The 20,340-nt window shown below is 44.5% G+C and overlaps 1 protein-coding gene across 2 annotated transcripts in view; it reads right to left on the bottom strand.

Annotated features, from left to right (window-relative positions):
* The window catches only part of PLPP3 (phospholipid phosphatase 3), an 89,322-nt gene that overhangs the window by 31,577 nt on the left and 37,405 nt on the right, over window positions 1–20,340 (bottom strand). For both annotated transcript variants that reach the window (NM_001076473.2, XM_059884897.1), the window contains exon 2: window positions 12,620–12,777. In NM_001076473.2, the coding sequence (NP_001069941.1) occupies window positions 12,620–12,777 (158 nt within the window). The remainder of the gene's footprint in view (window positions 1–12,619; window positions 12,778–20,340) is intronic.

The following is a 20,340-nucleotide window of genomic DNA, read 5'->3' as shown; positions in this document are numbered from 1 at the left end:
ATAAAGAGAACATCTGATGGCCCCTCAAATTCCCAATAACAACTCTAGTAATACTAGCAATCTTTTATATTTCTTTTGCAACTTACAGTTGCATTTAATCTGCAACCTGTAAGGACAATATACCCAGTTTACTGGTGGGAATACTAAGGCACTGAGAAATAGTGACTTATCTGAAGGATTTGAGGCTAGAAAGCTGACAGTTAAAAGTAGAGCCCAGATATTCCAACTCTCAAGTTCAAAGACCCACAAAAGACTACATCAAGATCGTTTTATTATTTCTGTTATTAAAAACAATTTCCACTATAGAATAGCAACTGTGTATTTTCAAGGACAGGATCCGGCTGAAGCCATTTAGCAGACATATGACTCCAGGACCACATGGCTTCTGGGGCAGCCCTGACAGATCTTGGAGTTAATGAGCAACAAATTATGTATTTTCTCCATCCCCTTGTACAGAAGGGTCGGGGAGTCGACAATACAGCCATAAATCATCATTATGAACTGGCCAGGTTTGGCTTCTTGTAATCCTAACCCTTAAAAGACCATTTAATGAAATTCGGGCTGCCCAAATACCTCACTTCTGCAGAAGAGACGAAGGCTTAAATTGTTCTCCGACACGTTACACACCTAACTCTGGAGTTCCAGATTTACTGCTTTCGGACTTTATTCATTACTCGCAATGTTTTTATTCCCGGGTAATAAAATAAGCTCTTCCCTCCCACCCCCTCCCCCTACAAAGGCTCTGTCCCCACTCGCACTCTGGCCCCTGGAGCCCTCATTTCTGCTTCAGTCAGCAAAGTTGTGATATGTAAATTTCAGCTGAGAAATGCCTTCAATGTCGATCCCTTTCTGAAACAGCAAGCAACAGATTCTGGGGGTGATGGCAGGCTGCCAGGCAAGCAGAGGAGAATTCTCCCCTACCTGCCTTTTAAAGCACTTGGCACAAAATCTGGAAACTAATAAAGTGGGAAAGCATTGCAATTAAGCTATGAGGGGACAGAAAGGGATCAATCAGTCCTCGCCAGAGAATGGCTGAGTTTGAGGGAAGTTGGCTCCAACTCTTAAGACAGCTCCTCTTCCTGTCTTTTCTGGTATACAAGAGCTCAACTGCCCATATATTCACAAATATTGAGCTGCTCTGGAGAGGAAATTTGGAAAAACATTAGGAGAGACATTTTGGAAAGGAGAGATTACACAGTGATGAAAGAAGCACTGACTTTTGGAGCCAGAAAAATCTTGATCTGCATATCCCATCTCTTACCATGAACCTAGAGAAGTGACTTCACCTCTCTGGGCTTAGGTCTCCTTGTCTATGAAATAAGAGTAATATGTTGACAAGTACACACTGCTATATTTAAAACAACCAAAAAGGACCTACTGTATAGCAACAGGAATTCTGCTCAATATTCTGTAATAACCTAAATGAGAAAAGAGTTTGAAAAAGAACTGATATGTGTATATGTATAACTGGATCACTTTTCGGTACACCTGAAACTAACGCAACACTGTTAATCAACTATACTCCAATATAAAACAAAAATTTTTAAGGGAAAAAAAGAAATTAAAAATTTAAAAAGGACTAAAATCTACCTGGCAAGATTGCCAGGGGAATCAAGAAGATGATATATCAAATATCTGGCACCTAGCGGAAAAGCTCTGCAAACAATAATGGTTTTTTTTTTTTTTTTTTTCCTTCCCTTGGAAAAAAAGAAACAAAAAATTAACACAGGCATACCATTTTATTGCACTTTGCAGATACTGTTGTGGTTGCTGGTCTTTACAAATTGAAGGTTTGTGACCACCCTGTATCAAGCAAGTCTATTGGCTTTTATTCCCCCCCACCCCCGACCCCCGACAGCATTTGCTCACTTCATGTCTATGTGTACTATGTTTTGAAATTTGTAATACTTTCAATATTTCTAATTTTTCATTGTTATTATATTTGTTACAATCAATGATCAGTGGTCATTTTTTAGCAATAAAGTATTTTTTAATTCAGGCATAAACATTGTTTCTTAGACATAATGCAATTGCACACTTAACAGATTACAGTTTAGTGTAAACGTAACTTTTACATGCCCTGGGAAACCAAAAACCCATGACTCACTTTATTGTAATATTCGCTTTATTGCAATGATCTGAAATGGAACGTGCAATAGCTCCAGGAAATGTCTATACTTGTATAAAACATCTTTTCCAAAATAGTTCTAAGAGATCCCTGGAAAAGAACATATCACACTAAAGAATTTGGAAGTACCACCTCTCCAGGGTAGAACCAGAAAAATATGAGTATGGAGATGTTGGGTTTTGACCATTTCACCTAGGATGTCTTTTTCAGGGGAACAAAGCAGAAAGAAAGTCTAAATTCCAGGCAGCAAGGGCTACCCTACTGCATTGTTCGTGTTATTTATAACAGTCCACTATATAGATTATCCCAAGAAAAGCAAGGCTTTTGCACAGAGTCCTAACAATCCCTCTTACAGAGTCTGAGAACTCATCTTCTGCTGCCAAATTCGAAGGACAAACTTCCCTAATACTCTGATCTGCTTCAATGAGAATATCTGCATAGTCTGTAACAACTTACAGAACTTTCCCCTATCCACTGCATTACCTGCTTCTCACAACACCCTAAGAATTGCTAAATTATTCTCCACACTTTGTAAATGAGTGTGATGAAGGCCAGAGAGGCCACTGCATCACCCTTGGGGATAAGGTAGTGGACAGTGGCAGGGCACTTGCTGCAGCCTGGGCCTTCCATGCTCTGCCCAATGGCATCTAGCTGGCTTTCTCTTAGAAGCCCTAGCAGGTGGCAGGATGTCACCCTGTCAGGCACCTGAACATCCAGATCCCCATCAGCCACAGAGCACCAAGCTCGCCCTTCACATCCCAGCTCTGTGAATTAATGAACTTTTTTCAATCCAGAAGAGATTCATTTATTCAACAAGCACTGAATGATGGAGATTAATGAAGGAAGAATCATTTTTCTCACTTGATTTCTCAGTAAGGGAAAGGGAAATGTAACATATCGAAGTCCTGCTTCTAAGGATGGAGACAGAAGTGTTGCTCTATCTTCTTTGAGCTTTGCTCCATCTACTACAATGAAATGCAGTATCTTCAGTGACTAGAAATAACTGATGAGAAATTTAGTCTCCCATTCTTCTCCCACTCAGTTGTCTTTAACCTCTTGGTAGAAGATCAGTGCCTCATAGATCAGGAAAGGCAATGGGGACCCAAATCTGTCCCAAGGCCACCAGTGGAGTTTCTAGGCTTTACGGGTAGGTCTAGAATATGGACAGCAAAGAAGCCAGAGAGAGAGGTCACAGAAGCTATTTATGGTTGAAATCAACAGTGGCCACCCTAAGCCCTCAAGCTTTACAAAGGAGGCATTTTGAAAGATGAAGCAGTCTATTTTCCAAGAGCTTCCCTGGTGGCTCAGATGGTAAAGTGTCTACCCGCAATGCGGGAGACCTGGGTTCGACCTGGGTTGGGAAGATCTCCTGGAGAAGGAAATGGTAACCCACTCCAGTATTCTTGCCTGGAGAATCCCATGGACATTAGTCAGGCACTCAAAGGCATGAGTCTCCTAGATGATCAGCTCTGCCTATCCACGCAAGAGTTCTCTCTATAGCATTGCCTACTGCCCACTTCTCGCTCCTTTGACCTTGAATTTCCTACCATCCTTAATATCACCACTGTGCCTTTCTTCCTATTTCTCAAACACCTTTCTCTTTCCAGTGGCTCCTCTTCTGGGTGCTGTTAATAAATGTCAGTCTTCTTAGGATTGTATCCTTGCCTTTTCTCTGTGACTTCACCTGTGAAAACGACCTTCAAAAGGGCATTTCTTTCACTCTCTAGTTTCAGCTCACCCTTTACCCCATCAGTCTTATTCCAACCTTCTGCCAAATCTTCCAACTAGTTATCAAACCAGTATTATCAGCACGTCCACCTGACCAAGTCACACTCATTCCAACTTCTGCCCCAAACCTCACTTCTCTTGCCTCCATTCCTACTCAAGATGCCACCAAACACAGAACTGCAAAGACAGGAAATCTTAGACAGCACCCTCTCCTTTACCCCATTGTCATCCAATTCTGTTCATCCCATGTTTGCAAGGTGGGATGTCATATCCATCCTATTCTCTCTCTTCTCTTTGCATTACCACCATGGCAGTTCAGACCGCATCCTTAACCTTGGTTGAAAAGTTGGCCACGTGAGCTGAAAATACTTTCATCAATCTGTAGCCTATTAATGACAGTGAAAACTCCTCAGCACTCAAGGAGTTTCACAATCTTGCAATCATCTCTTCCTACCTTATCTTTGTCTTCTCCCTTATACTCTATTTCTCTAGCTGAACAGGTCCGTCTGCTTACACTTCCTAAAAAGGCCCTATTGTTTCAGTCTCGGTGAAGCCATCCCCTGTCTGGAACATCAGGATCTCTGATGAAAGTCTCACCTCTGCTTCAAAGTAGAGCTCAATGCCAGCTAGTGCATCAGGTTAAAGGGCTCCTTTACTCAAGAGTCTTGGGCAGCTGAGCTCTATGACTCTCAGACTCCTTATGTGTACAAAGGGAGATAATCTGATCGCAGTAGCAAGAGCCCAAGGGTTGTTGTGATAATTAAATGGAGTGCTCCATGCATGATGATGATGATGATGAAGCCTTCACCAATGAAAACAACCTTCAGTGATCTTCCTATCAACTCCCACAGTACTTTATTTCTGCCTTAGACCGTCTACAGCAGAAGTCCCCAACCTCTAGGATCTAATGCCTGATGATCGGAGGTAGAGCTGATGTAATAATAGAAATAAAGTGCAAAATAAATGTACTGTGCTCAAGTCATCCCAAAACTATCCCTCCCCCCGACACCCTGGTGGGTGGAAAAATTGACTTCCACAAAACCCGCCCCTGGTGCCAAAAAGGTTGGGGACTGCTAGTTTACAGCATTTCTCTTGTTTTGTCCTTGAAGCTCTCACCTCTCTGGGGCTTACTCTCCTTCTCTGCCCTATCTTCTAGCTGCCTGACCAGTTCTTTAGTCTCCCGGAGGATCTAATGGTGCAGTCAGTCATGTACTTGGCCTGTTCCATAAGCGCCAAGGACAGTATCTGTGTCTTGTATCTCAGCTTCTAGGCTAAAGGGAAGCCTAGAAGCTGCCTGTATGTTCTGAGGAAGGTCTCACTCAGAGAGGCTTTCACTTTCTGAACAACTACTTCTTCCTACACAACACTATCCCAGGCACTTCCCCAGTGGTCCAGTGGTTAAGACTTTGCACGTCCAATGCATGGACTGCAGGTTCAATCCCTGGTCGGGGAACTAAAATCCCACATGCTGCACAGCAAGGCCAAAAAACAAAGAAATAATTAAAATAAAAAGAGAGTAAGAACTAAATTAAAATCTATTTTAAAACAAACAAAAAATTTGTTTTTTAAAAAAGGAAAACCCACTATCCCACACTGTCAGTCTTGGGCAATCATCTGCCCAGGGGCCTAGCTGTTTTGTCCTCCTCCATACAAAGAGCTCTTTAAAACCAGAAAGTACAGATTTTCTAGCTCACTAAATACAGAGCACTCTGCATAGCCCCAAGCACACAGTGGGTCTTCAATGTCAGCTCCTGTGCTGGGTTTTGAAGCCAGACAGACCTGGGTATCAATTCCTGCTCCCTGTTCACCAAGCAGAATGACCTCACACTGGCCACAGTCCCCTTGTAAACCTTAGGACCCTCCCTCATTAGTAAAATGGGGTCAATAATACCTATCCCCTGCAGATGCTGAAGAGGACTTAAGATAAGGCATATTAGTTTCCAGCCCACTAGATAGTGGGTCAATGGTGTCTAATCCTCTATCCCATCCCCTAACACTGACTCACATGAACAGATTGCCCAGCCTCCTAAGAATTGTCACTTAAAGTGGAGAATATCATCACCCTCATATTAGATCGGAGAAGGCAATGGCACCCCACTCCAGTACTCTTGCCTGGAAAATCCTGTCGACAGAGGAACCTGGTGGGCTGCAGTCCATGGGGTCGCTAGAGTCAGACACGACTGAGCGACTTCACTTTCACTTTTCACTTTTATGCATTGGAGAAGGAAATGCCACCCCACTCCAGTGTTCTTGCCTGGAGAATCCCAGGGACGGCGGAGCCTGGTGGGCTGCGGTCTCTGGGGTCGCACAGGGTCGGACATCACTGAAGCAACTTAGCAGCAGTAGCGTATTAGATAGATTTTCCAAATAGTCCTGAATCCCTAAGAATGATAGTAACTAAGGAAAAATTGCTACAGTGTGTGTGTGTGTTGAGGGGGTGGGGTGGGGGGGAGGCCGGGAGGGACCTAAATCCTAATCTCAGTGCCTGTGTTTGTTACATGGCAAATAGGGCCCCTCCCCCCACCACCCCCTCAGGCAGAAAGGAGGTCTGAAGAACTCTGTAGCCCTCTGATCAGGGATGACACAGTTGAAGGATTAACATGATCATTCTCTGTTGGTGGTCTTGGTAATTGCACAGATATAGTGGATTGTAAACTGGGGGAACTGGGTCTCCCACCAAGGCACCGCTCGGCCAGCCTGACTTCACATTTTTTTTCAGAGTTGAAGACTCGACTAACCTTTAATGAGGAGGCGGTCTTGGGGAACCTTGTTTTCTTGGCAGTGCTCTCTCAGATAAAAGGAGATGGGGGTGGGGAGGAAGTAATGAAGTCCAGATGTGGGCAAACCGAAGCCTGATCCTGAATAAACAAGTTTTGGAGGTATAAGTTCTTCTTCTTGTCTCTCCAGCCAGAAATGTGCATGTGGTACAGAGCAGGCTCCCACGTGCATCAGAGGCCATCATCCAGATTTTAGGGAGACAAACAGGACACGTGTCCCTGCTCGCCTAGGTCCTCTAACATCTTTTGACCTAATGCTTGTCGGTTTCTGCTCGAAATGTACGGCCTCCTCTATGATTTTCACAATCATATATATTGAGTACCCAAGTTTGTGCCTTATGCTGCAATATAAAATCAAAATCAGACCAATCCCTACTCTAGCAGAATCACCAGGAATAGTCAAGTAAACAGACATGCTAGTTCAATACAGTTACTGCAAAGACAGAGGTGGGCCCAGGGACCCCTGGGATCTTTGGAAGGTGGGGGAGGAGGCAGTCAAGGAATGCTTCATGGAGAAGGCGACATTGGCTTGGTGTTTATTTAAGCACCTACCACATGCAAGAGGGAAAGATCTGATCTCTGCCTTGCAAGAACCTATTATCTAGCTAGGGAGATGAAAAACGGACACAAATCACATTGCAGGGTGATATATATTGAAGGTGCTATCTGTCTGCTAGAGATGGGGCAGCTTCGGGCAGTTTAGTGACAAGAGACAACACACAGCTTGTTAGGCGAAGGTTCAATCCTGGATCACCAGCACCTGCCATGCCCTGTGGGCTTAATAAGTAATTGTGGAAGGGAAGCAGGCTTTAGAAGGCAGCAATGGTCTCATTTCAAAAAGCCTTGCCCTAGAATCAGAGGACTCCTGGTCTGGCCCTGCCACTCACTAATTACGGGAAAGTCACTTCATTTCTTCATCTCCAGTTCCCTTAGCCATACCAATCCACCCCTGAGAATCATAGAATCACTACTAAGTGCAGACAAGAGAATGTGCACATGAAGGGCACTTTGTAAACTGTACAACACTATAGAGATGAAAAGGCCACTTCTCACTGATGACACATATAACGTCAGTTGATTTGACTCCCAGAACTAGCCTATGCAGTTGGTGAACTATTGTCACCAATTTACAGTAAACGTAGGTATAGTTCTTTTCCACAGGGGTCAATGCCTTGACAGAAGTTGAAGGACACGTCACAGAATGAAGAAGCTCAGAAGTTTTAGGCCACGAACCTCAATCAAAGCCAAAATCTGAGCTTTTTCTCTAGTTAGGAATGTCATAACAGAGGTTCAAAATGGATGGGATGTGAGGAAAAGGAGCATTTTTATGGCCAGAGGGAGAAGTGGATTCACTCATGACTCACCAAACTTCAACTCCCAGATATTAAGAATCTTTATTAAACCCCTTTCAGGGTCTGACCAAAGCAAGCACTTGAGCCCATGTTTATTTAAAAGGAATACTAAGCATTTTTTCCATATTAAAATCTTTGCACATAATTCTTTGCACAGCATGGTGCAAGGCAATTGGAGAGAAGGCTAGATAAAAGATGATATTTACTGTTTTTACTCCTAATCTCACTGCTGCTAGAGTCATTAAACCCTTAGGAGGCAGGGATAGGAACCACTGCCTTGTGGATTTGGAAGGAATTCCTATTATGCTATAATTTCAAAATCTAAGATACATCTGAAAAAGAGGTCAAAATGACCCGATTTTTCCACGTCTCCTGCCATAGAAAGGTGTCTGCTTTGTCTATAACTTCTGAAATTTGCATCTTGAAACCCCACTGGTGTGCCATTCCTTTGTTGTGGGGACTGTTCAGACTGGAGCAGGGGCACCCAGATCAGTCAAGGCTTCTCTTGTTGTTTTAAACAAACCTGACATTTGGCGGGAGGAGGCCAGGGCAGCAAGTAGCAGGCTGATTAGATTTCCAGCTCCGGGTCCCCCTTCACCCTCCCTGACTGTCATTCACGCCCTCTGATCAGAAGCAGATTCTGCATGGAGCCAGCCAGGCTCTCTGGCCAGTCACAACGGGAGAGAGGGTTGTTGTTGTTGAATTCAAGTTGTATAGCTTTTCCAGAATTGACCATATGTATTAATGGAAATTATTCACTTTTCCTCCGAGGTCTTTGCTTTTCCTCTTGTTCATGATTACTCTGGTTCTTAATGACAGGTAAGCGGGTGAGCATACCTCATTAGGAGCCCACATCTCACGCCTCCAGCTGAAATGCAGGGGCAGCTGGATCAGGAGGCTAAAGTTTTTTTGCAAAGAGTATTGGCACGAGAGTCAAGAGACCTGAGTTCTCATGAGTAAACTACAGGGGAAGAGCGGGAGATGTGATGAATCCAAAGGCTGGAGGGCCTTTCCTAATTCTACTTCTGCCAAGTAAAAGGTCTTGACTAAGTCACTTCAGCATTAGTTTTTTTACTTCTTCATTTTTTGATGCTGTTTACTCACAATAAAAACAGTGAACGCTTGCTGAATATACTGCCTGTGTCAGGCACTGAGTTGCTTTCCACGTATTAGCTCATTTATTTCTGAAAACCTTCATAAGTAGACATAGTATCTCCATTTCATAGATGAGAGCAAGGAGGCTGACTAATTTTCTACACGTCCCATAGCAGAGGAGCTTGGAGGTAAACCAGAGCCCACACTTTTAACCCCATGTGAAACTGAGACACCGGAAAACTCTGTGTGCGTGTGTGCGTGTGTGTGTGTGTTGGGAGGGTGCAAAAGGCTTGAATACGGCCCCAGGTTTCCAGGACATAACAGTAGCACCTGACAAAGGACAGCTTTCTCAGAACCAAAGGGAAGCACCATCCAGACCTATGCTGCTGGCACTGTGAGGGTGGGGGAAATGTCCTCGAAGCCCATCCCATAACATCCCACCCCACAGCCAAGGCCCAGTGCATGACTCTTTCAGGGGAATCTGGGAGGTCAGGGAGCATTTTAATTAAAACTTCCACATGACACAAGGAGAGAAGCCAGCCACAACCAAGCTCTTCAAAGCAGGTTTTTCTTAGTGAGGAAGGAAGAAGCGAGGACCCAGAAAAAGCGACATGAGCACCCTGGATCCTCCTAGCCCACTGCAGCTAAGGATGTCCCCCCCCCCAGGTGAGAAATCAAACAGTACTCTCATTTTACAGATGAGGAAAATGAGGCCTAGAAAACCCAGGTGGCAGTGGTTTAGTTGCTAAATCACGTCCAACTCTTGTGACCCCATGGACTGTATGTAGTTCAACAGGCTTCTCTGTCCATGGAAATTTCTCAAGCAAGAATACTGGAGTGGGTAGCCATTTCCTTCTCTGGGGTTCTTCCTGACCCAGGGATGGAACCGGGGTCTCCTGCATTGTAGGCAGGTTCTTTACTGACTGAGCCACCAGGGCAGCCCAGGGATTTACCTAATTCACATACTTCAGGGGGCCCCAGGTCTCTCTCCCTGGTGCCGTGCCCAGGAGCAGCCCACTAGGCAGGCCACTAATAACTGCACGTAAAGAGAGCAGAGACCACAGACCATCCCTGTGAATGTGATATTCTTACCTCAACAGCTCCCGAGTTAGAGCCAGCTTCTAAAAGGATTCAATTTAACTGAGCGTCCAAGTGTCAAAACACCTGTTCAAACCTGAGCGCCAGATACCGTGTTAAGTATTCACCTTCCATTACAAACGTTTTTTCTAGGCAAAGCCATTCTTCCTAAAGAACTCAACCCCAACTGTAACTCTGGAGCAGAGAGTAAAATTAGATTTTGTATTTCTCAGCCTCTGAACACAAAGCTCCTTGTCCACCTTTACCACGCTTGCAAATGGACTGTTTTTCTTTTAAAGGTTGGAAAGAATTCTACTTGCCTCCCTGCCCCCTCCCCAATGTCAAACTGTTGATTGTGTGCCTGGTTTACGATGTTATTAAAAAACAAAGAGGGGTCTCAAAGTTTATAACCCACCCCCAGAGTGGGGAAGTCAAAAGAAAAACTTCATGGAGTGCACTCCGTGGACCATCAGCTGTTCATATTTGATGCAGAGAAGGCAAGAGTAGCTAACCGCCTATCCCACCGAGCACTTGAATAGGACAGCCAACCACCTGTCCACAATCAAGTCAGCAACATGGACAGAGGGCTTTGGAATAAACCAGGTTTAGGCTTGAACCCCAATTTTTACTTGCTTTTGACTTTGAGATATCACTGAACTCCTCTGAGCTTCTGCTTTTCCATTTGAATGATGGGAACACTAAGCCCCTATTTTACATGCAATGTTGCAGTGTTCTTAATATTGGGCTTCCCTGGTGGCTCAGAGGGTAAAGAATCCACCTGCAATGCAGGAGACTCTGGTTCAATTCCTGGGTCAGGAAGATCTGCCGGAGAAGGGATAGGCTACCCACTCCAATACTCTTGGGCTTTCCTGGTGACTCAGCTGGTAAAGAATCTGCTTGCAAGGTGAGAGAACTGGGTTGGGAAGATCCCCTGGAGAAGGGAAAGGCTACCCACTCCGGTATTCTGGCCTGGAGAAGTCCATTAACTTTCTCCCTTCTTGGCTTGCTAATATAGGCCAAAGATAAGCTTCCATGATTGGATGAACACAAAGATGACTTAGAATCTAGAAGAGAGAATTTTTTATCTTGGTGAACGTGATACTTAGCCCTTTGCCCATGTTGCTGGGGTTCAAGGACAAAGAAAAAACTGAAAATAGCAGATATGTGGAATGGATGTCTGTGAAAATGTATGAACTACAAATTATAAGACTGGATTCCCTCACTCGTCCCCTCCCCTGCTCTAAATGGACACATCTAAAACAAAGCTGTGATCTAAGTACAGCCCAGATAGACGACACCCCAATTCCCACATGGCTACCATTGCTCAAAATAATTCTGGACCTTGTCAAGCTGGTAGCACATTTTTGCACCTGCAGTGAGGGCTTCATCCTCTAAGGGAAGATCTGGATATAAGTCTAGACTTTACCCCTGGGTATGAGCGACCTGGTCAGCAATTAAGAGTTTATCAAGTACTTCAGTATTCATGATCTCTTTTATTCCTCACTGCAAAGCTTTGAAGCAAGATGGTCACCCTTGGTTTTAAATATGTACAAGCTTGGCAGTGGAGGGCCAGGTCTAGAATCTAGGTCTTTGGACTGCAAGTCTCATTTACCAGGTGAGAGAATTAAACAATAGGCCAGATCATGCCAGCGGCATTATCACTGTCAGAGCAGCAGCACAATCGTGTGGAAAAAAATATAGAAAATGCCCAAGATATTCAGTAAGGCATTTCTCCTGTCCTCTGGGGCTCAGATTTACAACATGGCGGCTCAGAGCTCAGACTCTGGAGTAAGGGACGTGCACGCATGCTCAGTCACTCAGTCGTGTCCAACTCTTCGTGAGTTCACGGACTGTAGCCTTGTGTCTCTTGGTCCGTGAGATTCTCCAGGCAAGAATACTGGAGTGGGTTGTCGTGACCTCCTCCAGAGGATCTTCCTGACTCAGGGATCAAACCCTCATCTCTTATATCTTCTGCATTGGCAGCCGGGTTCTTTACCACTAGCACCGCCTGGGAAGCCTGGGATAAGGAAGACAACTAGGTCTAAACCCCAACTCTATCATTCATGAACCAAGTGACCTTAGGCAAATTATTTTTACTCTGCGGACCTCCGTTTCTTAATTTGTAGAAGAAAGATAAGGATAATATCTACACTTTGACTATTGTAGAGACAATGTATGCAAAGTATTTTAGAAGGTTGCTTAGCATACTTTTATAATATTTACAGTGTATATGTATTTTTTTATTTTAAAATATTAAGTTGGACAAAAATCTCTTTTGGGTTTTGAATATCCCAAATGAACTTTTTGGCCAACCCAATACTTTTAGTAATAGTAGTAACTGCATGAAATAGTGTTAATCAAGTGAAATTCTACTTGATCTTCTAAACCTCTGCTATATCAGATAGACCATGATGTGCTGCCAGGGAATCAGACAGGTTGCCCATCGAAGTCTGGGCACTTACCGCGAGGATGGCAATAACAATCCCCACAGCAGTGAGCACAGCGTCATTGATTGTCTCCCCAGTTTTCTGTGGATACTTGATGCTCTCGTCGTTGCAGTAAAAGCCCCGGTGGTAAGGCTTGATGGTGCTCGTCTCGATGATGATGAAAGGCAGGCCGGCTGGTCAAGATGGAACCATCATCACCATGTACAGGGGAGAAAACGAAACAGGGAAAACATCAGTGCAAAGGGGCCAAAGAAGAAGCAAACACCACCCCAGACAGCAGCATCGATAGTGACGTCGATTCCTTGCCTTTGTAGTGACCCATGGCACCCCACTCCAGTACTCTTGCCTGGAAAATCCCATGGACGGAGGAGCCTGATGGGCTGCAGTCCATGGGGTCGCGAAGAGTCGGACACGACAGAGCGACTTCACTTTCACTTTTCCCTTTCATGCATTGGAGAAGGAAATGGCAACCCACTCCAGTGTTCTTGCCTGGAGAATCCCAGGGACGGCATAGCCTGGTGGGCTGCCGTCTATGGGGTCATACAGAGTCGGACACGACTGAAGCGACTTAGCAGCAGCAGCAGCAGCAGCACAGCCTTCTCTGGGGCTTCCCAGGTGGCTCAGTGGTAAAGAATCCGACTATAGTGCAGGAGAGACAGGATTCCATCCCTGGGTTGGAACGATCCCCTGGAGAAGGAAATGGCAACCCACTCCAGGATTCTTGCGTGGGAAATCCCATAGATAGAGAAGCCTGGCGGGCTACAGTCCATGGGTCGCAAAAGTCAGACAAGACTGACTAAGTGACGAAACAACAACAAAGCCTTCTCCACATGCACCCCCTTTCTGCCTTCACTCATGACTAAGAGATGTAGCATGAGCCTCTTGTCTTGACCAAGAGCACAGAGGGAGACAGTGCAAGCACCAGGCAGGAGCTTTTCCACTATTCTACATCATCCTGCTAAAGTCAAAGCACGATTTGTAACTATCACTAACAAAGTTCCAAATCTAATGAGGTCTCATGATGCCTCCAAGTGCCTTCCTCTCTTAAGCCAACCATTTCCCTTTTGAAAAGCTCACCTCAAGGCACTCAGGCATGGAATTCTGAAAACCCTGGAGTAAGATAATCTGAATTTGAACCCCCAGATCCACCACTTCCTAGCAATGAGGCTTCTGCTTCCTTCTCCATCTTCCTGAGCCTTAGTTTCCTCACAAATGAGTTGTACTAATGCCTAAAGGGGATCAAAGCATTCAAAACTCCTAGCAGAGTGCTGGCACACAGAAGCTACTCAGCGAACAGCATTTCCAATTCTTTTCTTTCACTGTTCAACAAGACATTGACAAGACTGAACAGAGCTGAGCTGGGCCCTGCTGCCTGCAGACCTGGAGCGGAGCCCAAGGGCATCAGGAGCACCGCGAGGCACTCTCGCAGCTGCTGCGAGTTTATCAGCGTCCAGTTCAGATGCCATTTTCTTAAAGGTCATGGAAAATAGATTTCATCACCTGCCAGGAAAGGCCCTTATAAGCCTGAAGCAAAAAGTGAAGGCCCACAATCTCTTCTGCTTGGACCAGGCAGCAGCCTCCAAATTGGTCTCCTGGCCTTCTGTGCCTCTTACATATATCCACCTGTTTACTTCCTGGGCATGAGCATGTCATGGCCACGCTCAAGGTTTGTCAATGGTTCCCCACCACACAGGACAAGATGACGTCCCTAAGTCCAACCTCTGGAGTTCCCACAACCCGAACCTCCTTGACACACACTCCAACCAAATGACACAGGACCTCTGTCTTGGTTCGTGCTCTCCTCTTAAGCTTGAAAGACACTTCCTCCCCTACCTCCAAGTTCAACACCAAGCCCCATTGCCACCTCACCAAGATGAGGAAAAGGTAAAATAGAAGTGAAAGGTGAGCTACTGAATGTCAAGACTAAGGAAGACCGTGAAAAATATCTGGCCAATGATAATAGCCACTGCTGATGTGCGCCAACAATGTAGAAGACACTTTGCATCCATTTTTGCATTGAGCCCTCTAATGACCCTGAGTGGTCATTTTAAAATCATATAAGCACTGCTATCCCTCATCTCCCAGTAGAGAAAAGAGAGGCTCAGAATGACTGTTTAGCTCACTCAGAGTCTCTTAGTCCACCTCCAAAGTGCCCGAATCCCCAGTTTAACTTTACAAATTGGTTTCATCCATATAGGAATTTCATTAGTGGGGGAAAAAAATGTGATAAGCAGCCATTTAAAAGATAAGATTCCATTTTCATGTTTTTCCAAAAGAATTAAGCTCACATCATGTTATTCAAAGGCCCAGACTGCCTTAAAAAAAAAAAAAAAGAAATGTACCATGAACTCCACAGTTTTTCAATGACTTTAGTCCAGGCCAGCAGTGATAAAAATGCTCACTTTCTAAAAAGTGTATTTATGTATCACTGTGCATACACACATGGATTTATTTGGTTTTATTCTTTGGATTTATTTGAATTCTACGGCTATTTATTTTGTGACCCCTAACTGCTTCCTGCTAGAACAACAATTTACTTTATCAAATTCATACTGGTGCTTTGAAAAGAAAGCCCAGCCACACACCACAGCATTGTGCCTGACCTTCAGAAAGTAAACACAGAGGGGCCCTGGAAGGCAATCACCAGCAGCTCTTGAAATTCTGTCTCTGCAAGGACGGAGAAAAGGAGCAGGAAGGGGAGACAGTGAATGCATGTTCTGGCTTAGTGGTGGCAAGTGCAGTTAGCTGGTCCTCTTGGGTTGGGGGCTAGGAGACAGAAGATATCCTGTGGGCCGGAGCCATCTTCATTCCACTGCCTAAACACTTTGAAATGTGGCCAAGTTGGCTATGAAAAGGAGCTGCGAAGCCAGCAGTATGATATTAATAGTCCGCTTTTAAAGTTCCACACATCGTGATCAGCCCTGTTAGCTTCGCATCTGAGCCCGGCCGCAGCCTCTGTGGTGCCGAGGAGCCAAAGCGTTGCTAATAAACTCAGGAAGGGAACAGATCCCCAGTTCCTTACATTTGTGCTCCGCTCTTAGGCCTCCAGCTTCTATTTTTAATAGTGTTCACATGATAGGCCTGTAAAACATATGTTTCTAAGGACAATAAAACACATATAAAGGAGCTGTGGAGTCAGACTGAACTCGGTTAATGATTTCAACTCTGCTCGCCCCTACTTGAGCAAGTTACTTCCCATCTCACGACCCTCTTCTCATCTGCTCAATGGGAAAAATAGAGACTTGCTTTGAGATTGATGGGATGGTATAATACATTAATGTATTCACTCATTCATTCAACAAATATTTATTGAGTCTCAAATATGCCTATGAAGTACAAGGAATACAGAAATGACATAAGTCCTGCCCTCAGGAAGCTTATAGTCAAGTAGGGGAAGATATAGATCATGGAATGAAATCAGTACAGGGAGTTGTTTTAGTTGGAAAAAAACAGGCAAGAGCATGGGGAAGGGTCAGCACAGAGTCTGGTGCACATTGTGGACACTCAAAAATTCTGTAAGGAAGAAGGAAGGGAAAGTCCCACAGAGAAGGTTAGGAAAGAAAATCTGTCTAGTCAGTTCTTCTGCACTCAGCCTGGGAGCCATCCAAGCCCTCTTCCTTCCTTCCTAGTCCAAGGCTTGGGGAGGGTTTCCGGTTCCAATAATATGGATGATGACCACAAGCAGACAAGAAGTTGGATCTGAATATGGTTCATTTTATTTTCTTGAAAGGCATGGAGAAAGCATTGAGAAAACCCAATGGCCTTTTCTGTCTCCCCTACAGACTTGTGGCATGATTGGGGGTGATGCCAGTCGAGTCTTGACTTGGCTCCAGGAAAAGAATAACCTCAGATTCCCTTCGGTTGATGGGAAAAGCATAAATATGTCTCCCTCAATGGGGCAGCCAGTCCTCAAGTGACATAATGCCTTGCCTCTCCAGGACACAGAGATGAGGCCATTCTAATCCAAAGCAGGATTTCCATTTCCAATGTTGGCACTATCTTTATTACCAATCACTATATTTCCTGACTGTTTCATTTCAAGAAAATTCCTAGTGATAGGTACTGGAAATTGAGGTGACAGTACATCAAAGTACCTGGCCTCAAGAAGCTCATGGTGTTGTAAAAAAGTCAAGAAAACAAGTGCACTAAAATATTTTTACAGTGTGAGGACCGACAGATGTAGAAAGTACAATGAATGCACAAAAGAGCACTCTACAGGGGACACTAAAGATGGTCCAGAGGGGAGGTTTAATCTGACACTCATGTGAGTAGGTTTCTGGGATCCTAATGCAGGCATAGGAGAAGGCAATGGCACCCCACTCCAGTACTCTTGCCTGGAAAATCCCATGGATGGAAGAGCCTGGTGGGCTGCAATCCATGGGGTCGATAGGAGTCGGGCACGACTGAGCGACTTCACTTTCACTTTTCACTTTCATGCCTTGGAGAGGGAAATGGCACCCCACTCCAGTGTTCTTGCCTGGAGAATCCTGAGGACAGAGGAGCCTAGTGGGCTGCCGTCTATGGGGTCACACAGAGTCGGACACGACTGAAGCGACTTAGCAGCAGCAGCAGCAATGCAGGCATGCATGCTAAGCCGCTTCAGTCATGTCCAACTCTGTGCGACCCCATGGACAGCAGCCCACCAGGCTCCTTCATCCATGGAATTCTCTGGGCAAGAATACTGGAGTGGGTTTCCATTTCCTTCTCCCTGGAGTCCTAAATACACTCATAGAAACAGTGTAGCTTAGGGATTGCAGTAGGGCTTCCTAGGTGGCACTAGTGGTAAAGAATCTGTCTACCAATGCAGAAGACTCAAGAGACACAGGCTCCATCCCTAGGTCAGGAAAAATCCTCTGGAGGAGGAAATGGTAACCCAAGCCAGTATTCTTGCCTGGAAAATCCCACGCCATGGACAGAGGGGCCTGGGAGGGCTACAGTCCATGGGGTCACAAAGAGTCAGATACAACTAAGCAACTGAGCACGGAGCACAGGGACCACAATAGGCTATCGACAAAATGAGGCTCACTGCTATGATGAAAATACCATTCTAAATCTGGCCACAGAGGTGGGAGAGATACCCAAGGTACAGAAGACCCCCACATAAACTGGCAAGTCAGGCAAACCTGTGGCCTGTTCTGTTCTCAGCACTGATGGAACTACTGAGGTGGAGCCCCAGCCTTCCAGTGGCCCAAAGGCCAATAGGAGAAGCAGTCATAAACGTTAACACATTAAGTCACCCTAAGGTTCAAAAGGATTAAAGTGACTTACCAGAGTCACTGGGTCAGAAAAGCTGTGGAGGTGGATGGGATCAAATGCTCTGACTCCTGGGCACATTCTAAAGTAAATGAGTCACTTAAAATAGAAGGAAGCACCTATGAGTATTAATAATTAATTGAAGCTCAGCAAATCTCATGATCTTTGAAGAAAGAAAGTGCTTTGTTTGGAACAGTCAAGGCAACAGCACTGGCTCCTGTTCCCTGAACATTTACCGTGTACTACACACATTAGTGTCTAATATTATTAAAACTCTGAGGCCAATATCCTGGAATTAAATTTATCTATACTGAAAGGTACATTATAAGCTTTTTGCAAAGAAAAACGAAAATGTAAGTGAACACACACACACACACACACACACACACCCCATCTGGTGATTCTAAGACCTCAGACTCAAGCATTTCTCCTTCTTTTAATCAAGGATCAATTAACTTCCTAAACCTCCAGGGACCTCTTGGGATGTGTAGGCTGCAGGGGAGGTGAAATACGAACTCACTGACAAACACTTAATGGGCAGAAAATCAAAGCATGAAGAAAAGCCCCTGTGTTGGGTTCAGCCTTTGAAAGTTCTTGGGCTTTGAAAAACTAACAGTTGGGCAGGTTGGGCGGTTTGGGGGTGGGGTGTAAAAAAACATGGGATAAGTTTTCGTGGCCCACCCATTGATAAAGTCATGTGGGAAGTGTTACCAAAGTGACCCAAACCCAGAGCCCTGCTCCCTCCAGCCACAGCTTCAAGTTTGTGCAAAATTAAACACAGCCTCCTGTTCTCAAAGTGATTTTTAGAAAGCATTTGTGAAGGTAGGAGAAGAGTAGGGTGGGAGAGTGAATGAGAAATTTTTGCACTTTTGCATGACCAAAATCAGATCATCAGGGAGAGATTTTCCCATCATTCCTGTAGGCCTTTTCCAGAACTGTCCAACTTTCCACTTCACCCAAACTGTAGTTACCCTAAAATGAGCCAAGTCTAGCATTCAGCTAATACCTGCAGAAAGCCTACATATCTACTCACAAAATAATATTGGATAAAGAGCCCATGTGCAGTCTAGTTTAATGATTCTGTGACAGGAATTTATACATTTTAGCTAGGGTATAGAGTTCTATCAATTTTACTGTTTTATTCCCTTTGCAAATGGAAAATTAAGGCTCAGAAAGGTTAAGAAGCCCATCTGAAGTCAAAATGAGCAAATGGCACCAATTCAGACCAGTATAGAAGTAGAGCTCGACAGGGGACTTCCAGTGGCAAAGAATCCACCTGCCAACTCAGGGGACACAGGATGGATCCCTGACCCTGGAATTAAGATCCCACACGCCACGGGGCAACAAAGACTGTGTGTCCCAACTACTGAGCCCGTGTGCTCTGGAGCCTGCAAGCCCCAACGAGAGAGAAGCCCACACACCACAGAGGAAGATCCTGCTGCTACTAAGACCAATGCAGCCAAAAATAAATAAATATTAAGAAAAAGAAAAAATACAGATGGACCACACCAGGTTTCTGATTCCAAAGAGTTTAGAATCTAGTTAGGAATTAATGTATTTTAATCTCCACAACAGCTCTGAAAAGTTAAAGGCTCTTATTTTCATTTTTACCCAACAGAAAATTGAAGCCAGAACTTTCATAACATGGCCAAGGTTCCCAAGTGAGTCAACTGGTCACTGGGATTTGAACTCAGGTCTGTCTTTCTTTTGGCTTATGTTTTCTTACTCCATGACCTGACCCTCCCTTTCTTTATAAATGTCTTCCCTGTTAAAATATGACCAACTGATTTTTTTTTTAATCACTTAAGGCCAGAATGGTCAACCCAACTACTACTTAGAGGTTCAAAATACAAATATTTATGTTGCTTGTAAGTGACAGGGTTTCTATTTAAAGTAATTAATTGCTACTGGTCTTAGAAGTGTGCAAACTTTCTTTGGTTTACGATATTTGTCCAGATTTTTAGACTGGACACAATCCAGATGAGACAAAACTAAGTTTACTATGAAGGCGTTTCCCACCTTTGAAAGAGGCTGCCATGAAAAACACTTGCTGTTGGCTGGTGTGAACATTCAGCATTCTGGTCTAGAGGTTCTCTTTGACAAATGCTCAATTCTTTGGTCCTGGAAAGCTCAGGCCTTTTTTTTTTTTTTTTTTTTTCACAAAAAGAAGATTGTCAGAACCCAAAGCAACCACATGGTAGAAATGAAGAAAGGAATGGCAGGTCCCGCCCTGGCTCCTGGGTTCCTTGAGTCTAAATCCTGGGTCCTCAATTGGACTCCACAAGCACATATGGACAGTTCCTGAGCACTGGGCACGGTGTGAGGTGCTCAGCACACAACCTAGAGCACCGTGTTGGGTTCCTTAACTTCAGAAAGTCTCAGGTTCCGTGACAAAGAGACACCTGACTTAGTCTATTTGTGTGTATGAAAAATGACTTTGAATGGTCTTTCTAATTTGAAAGTGCTTAAAGTATTATAAAAGC

This window comes from Bos taurus, chromosome 3, assembly GCF_002263795.3.
Source record: "Bos taurus isolate L1 Dominette 01449 registration number 42190680 breed Hereford chromosome 3, ARS-UCD2.0, whole genome shotgun sequence".
Classification (NCBI taxonomy): Eukaryota; Metazoa; Chordata; class Mammalia; order Artiodactyla; family Bovidae; genus Bos; species Bos taurus.
Note: the sequence above shows the minus strand (reverse complement) of the source record. Positions and strands in the feature narration are given on the sequence as shown.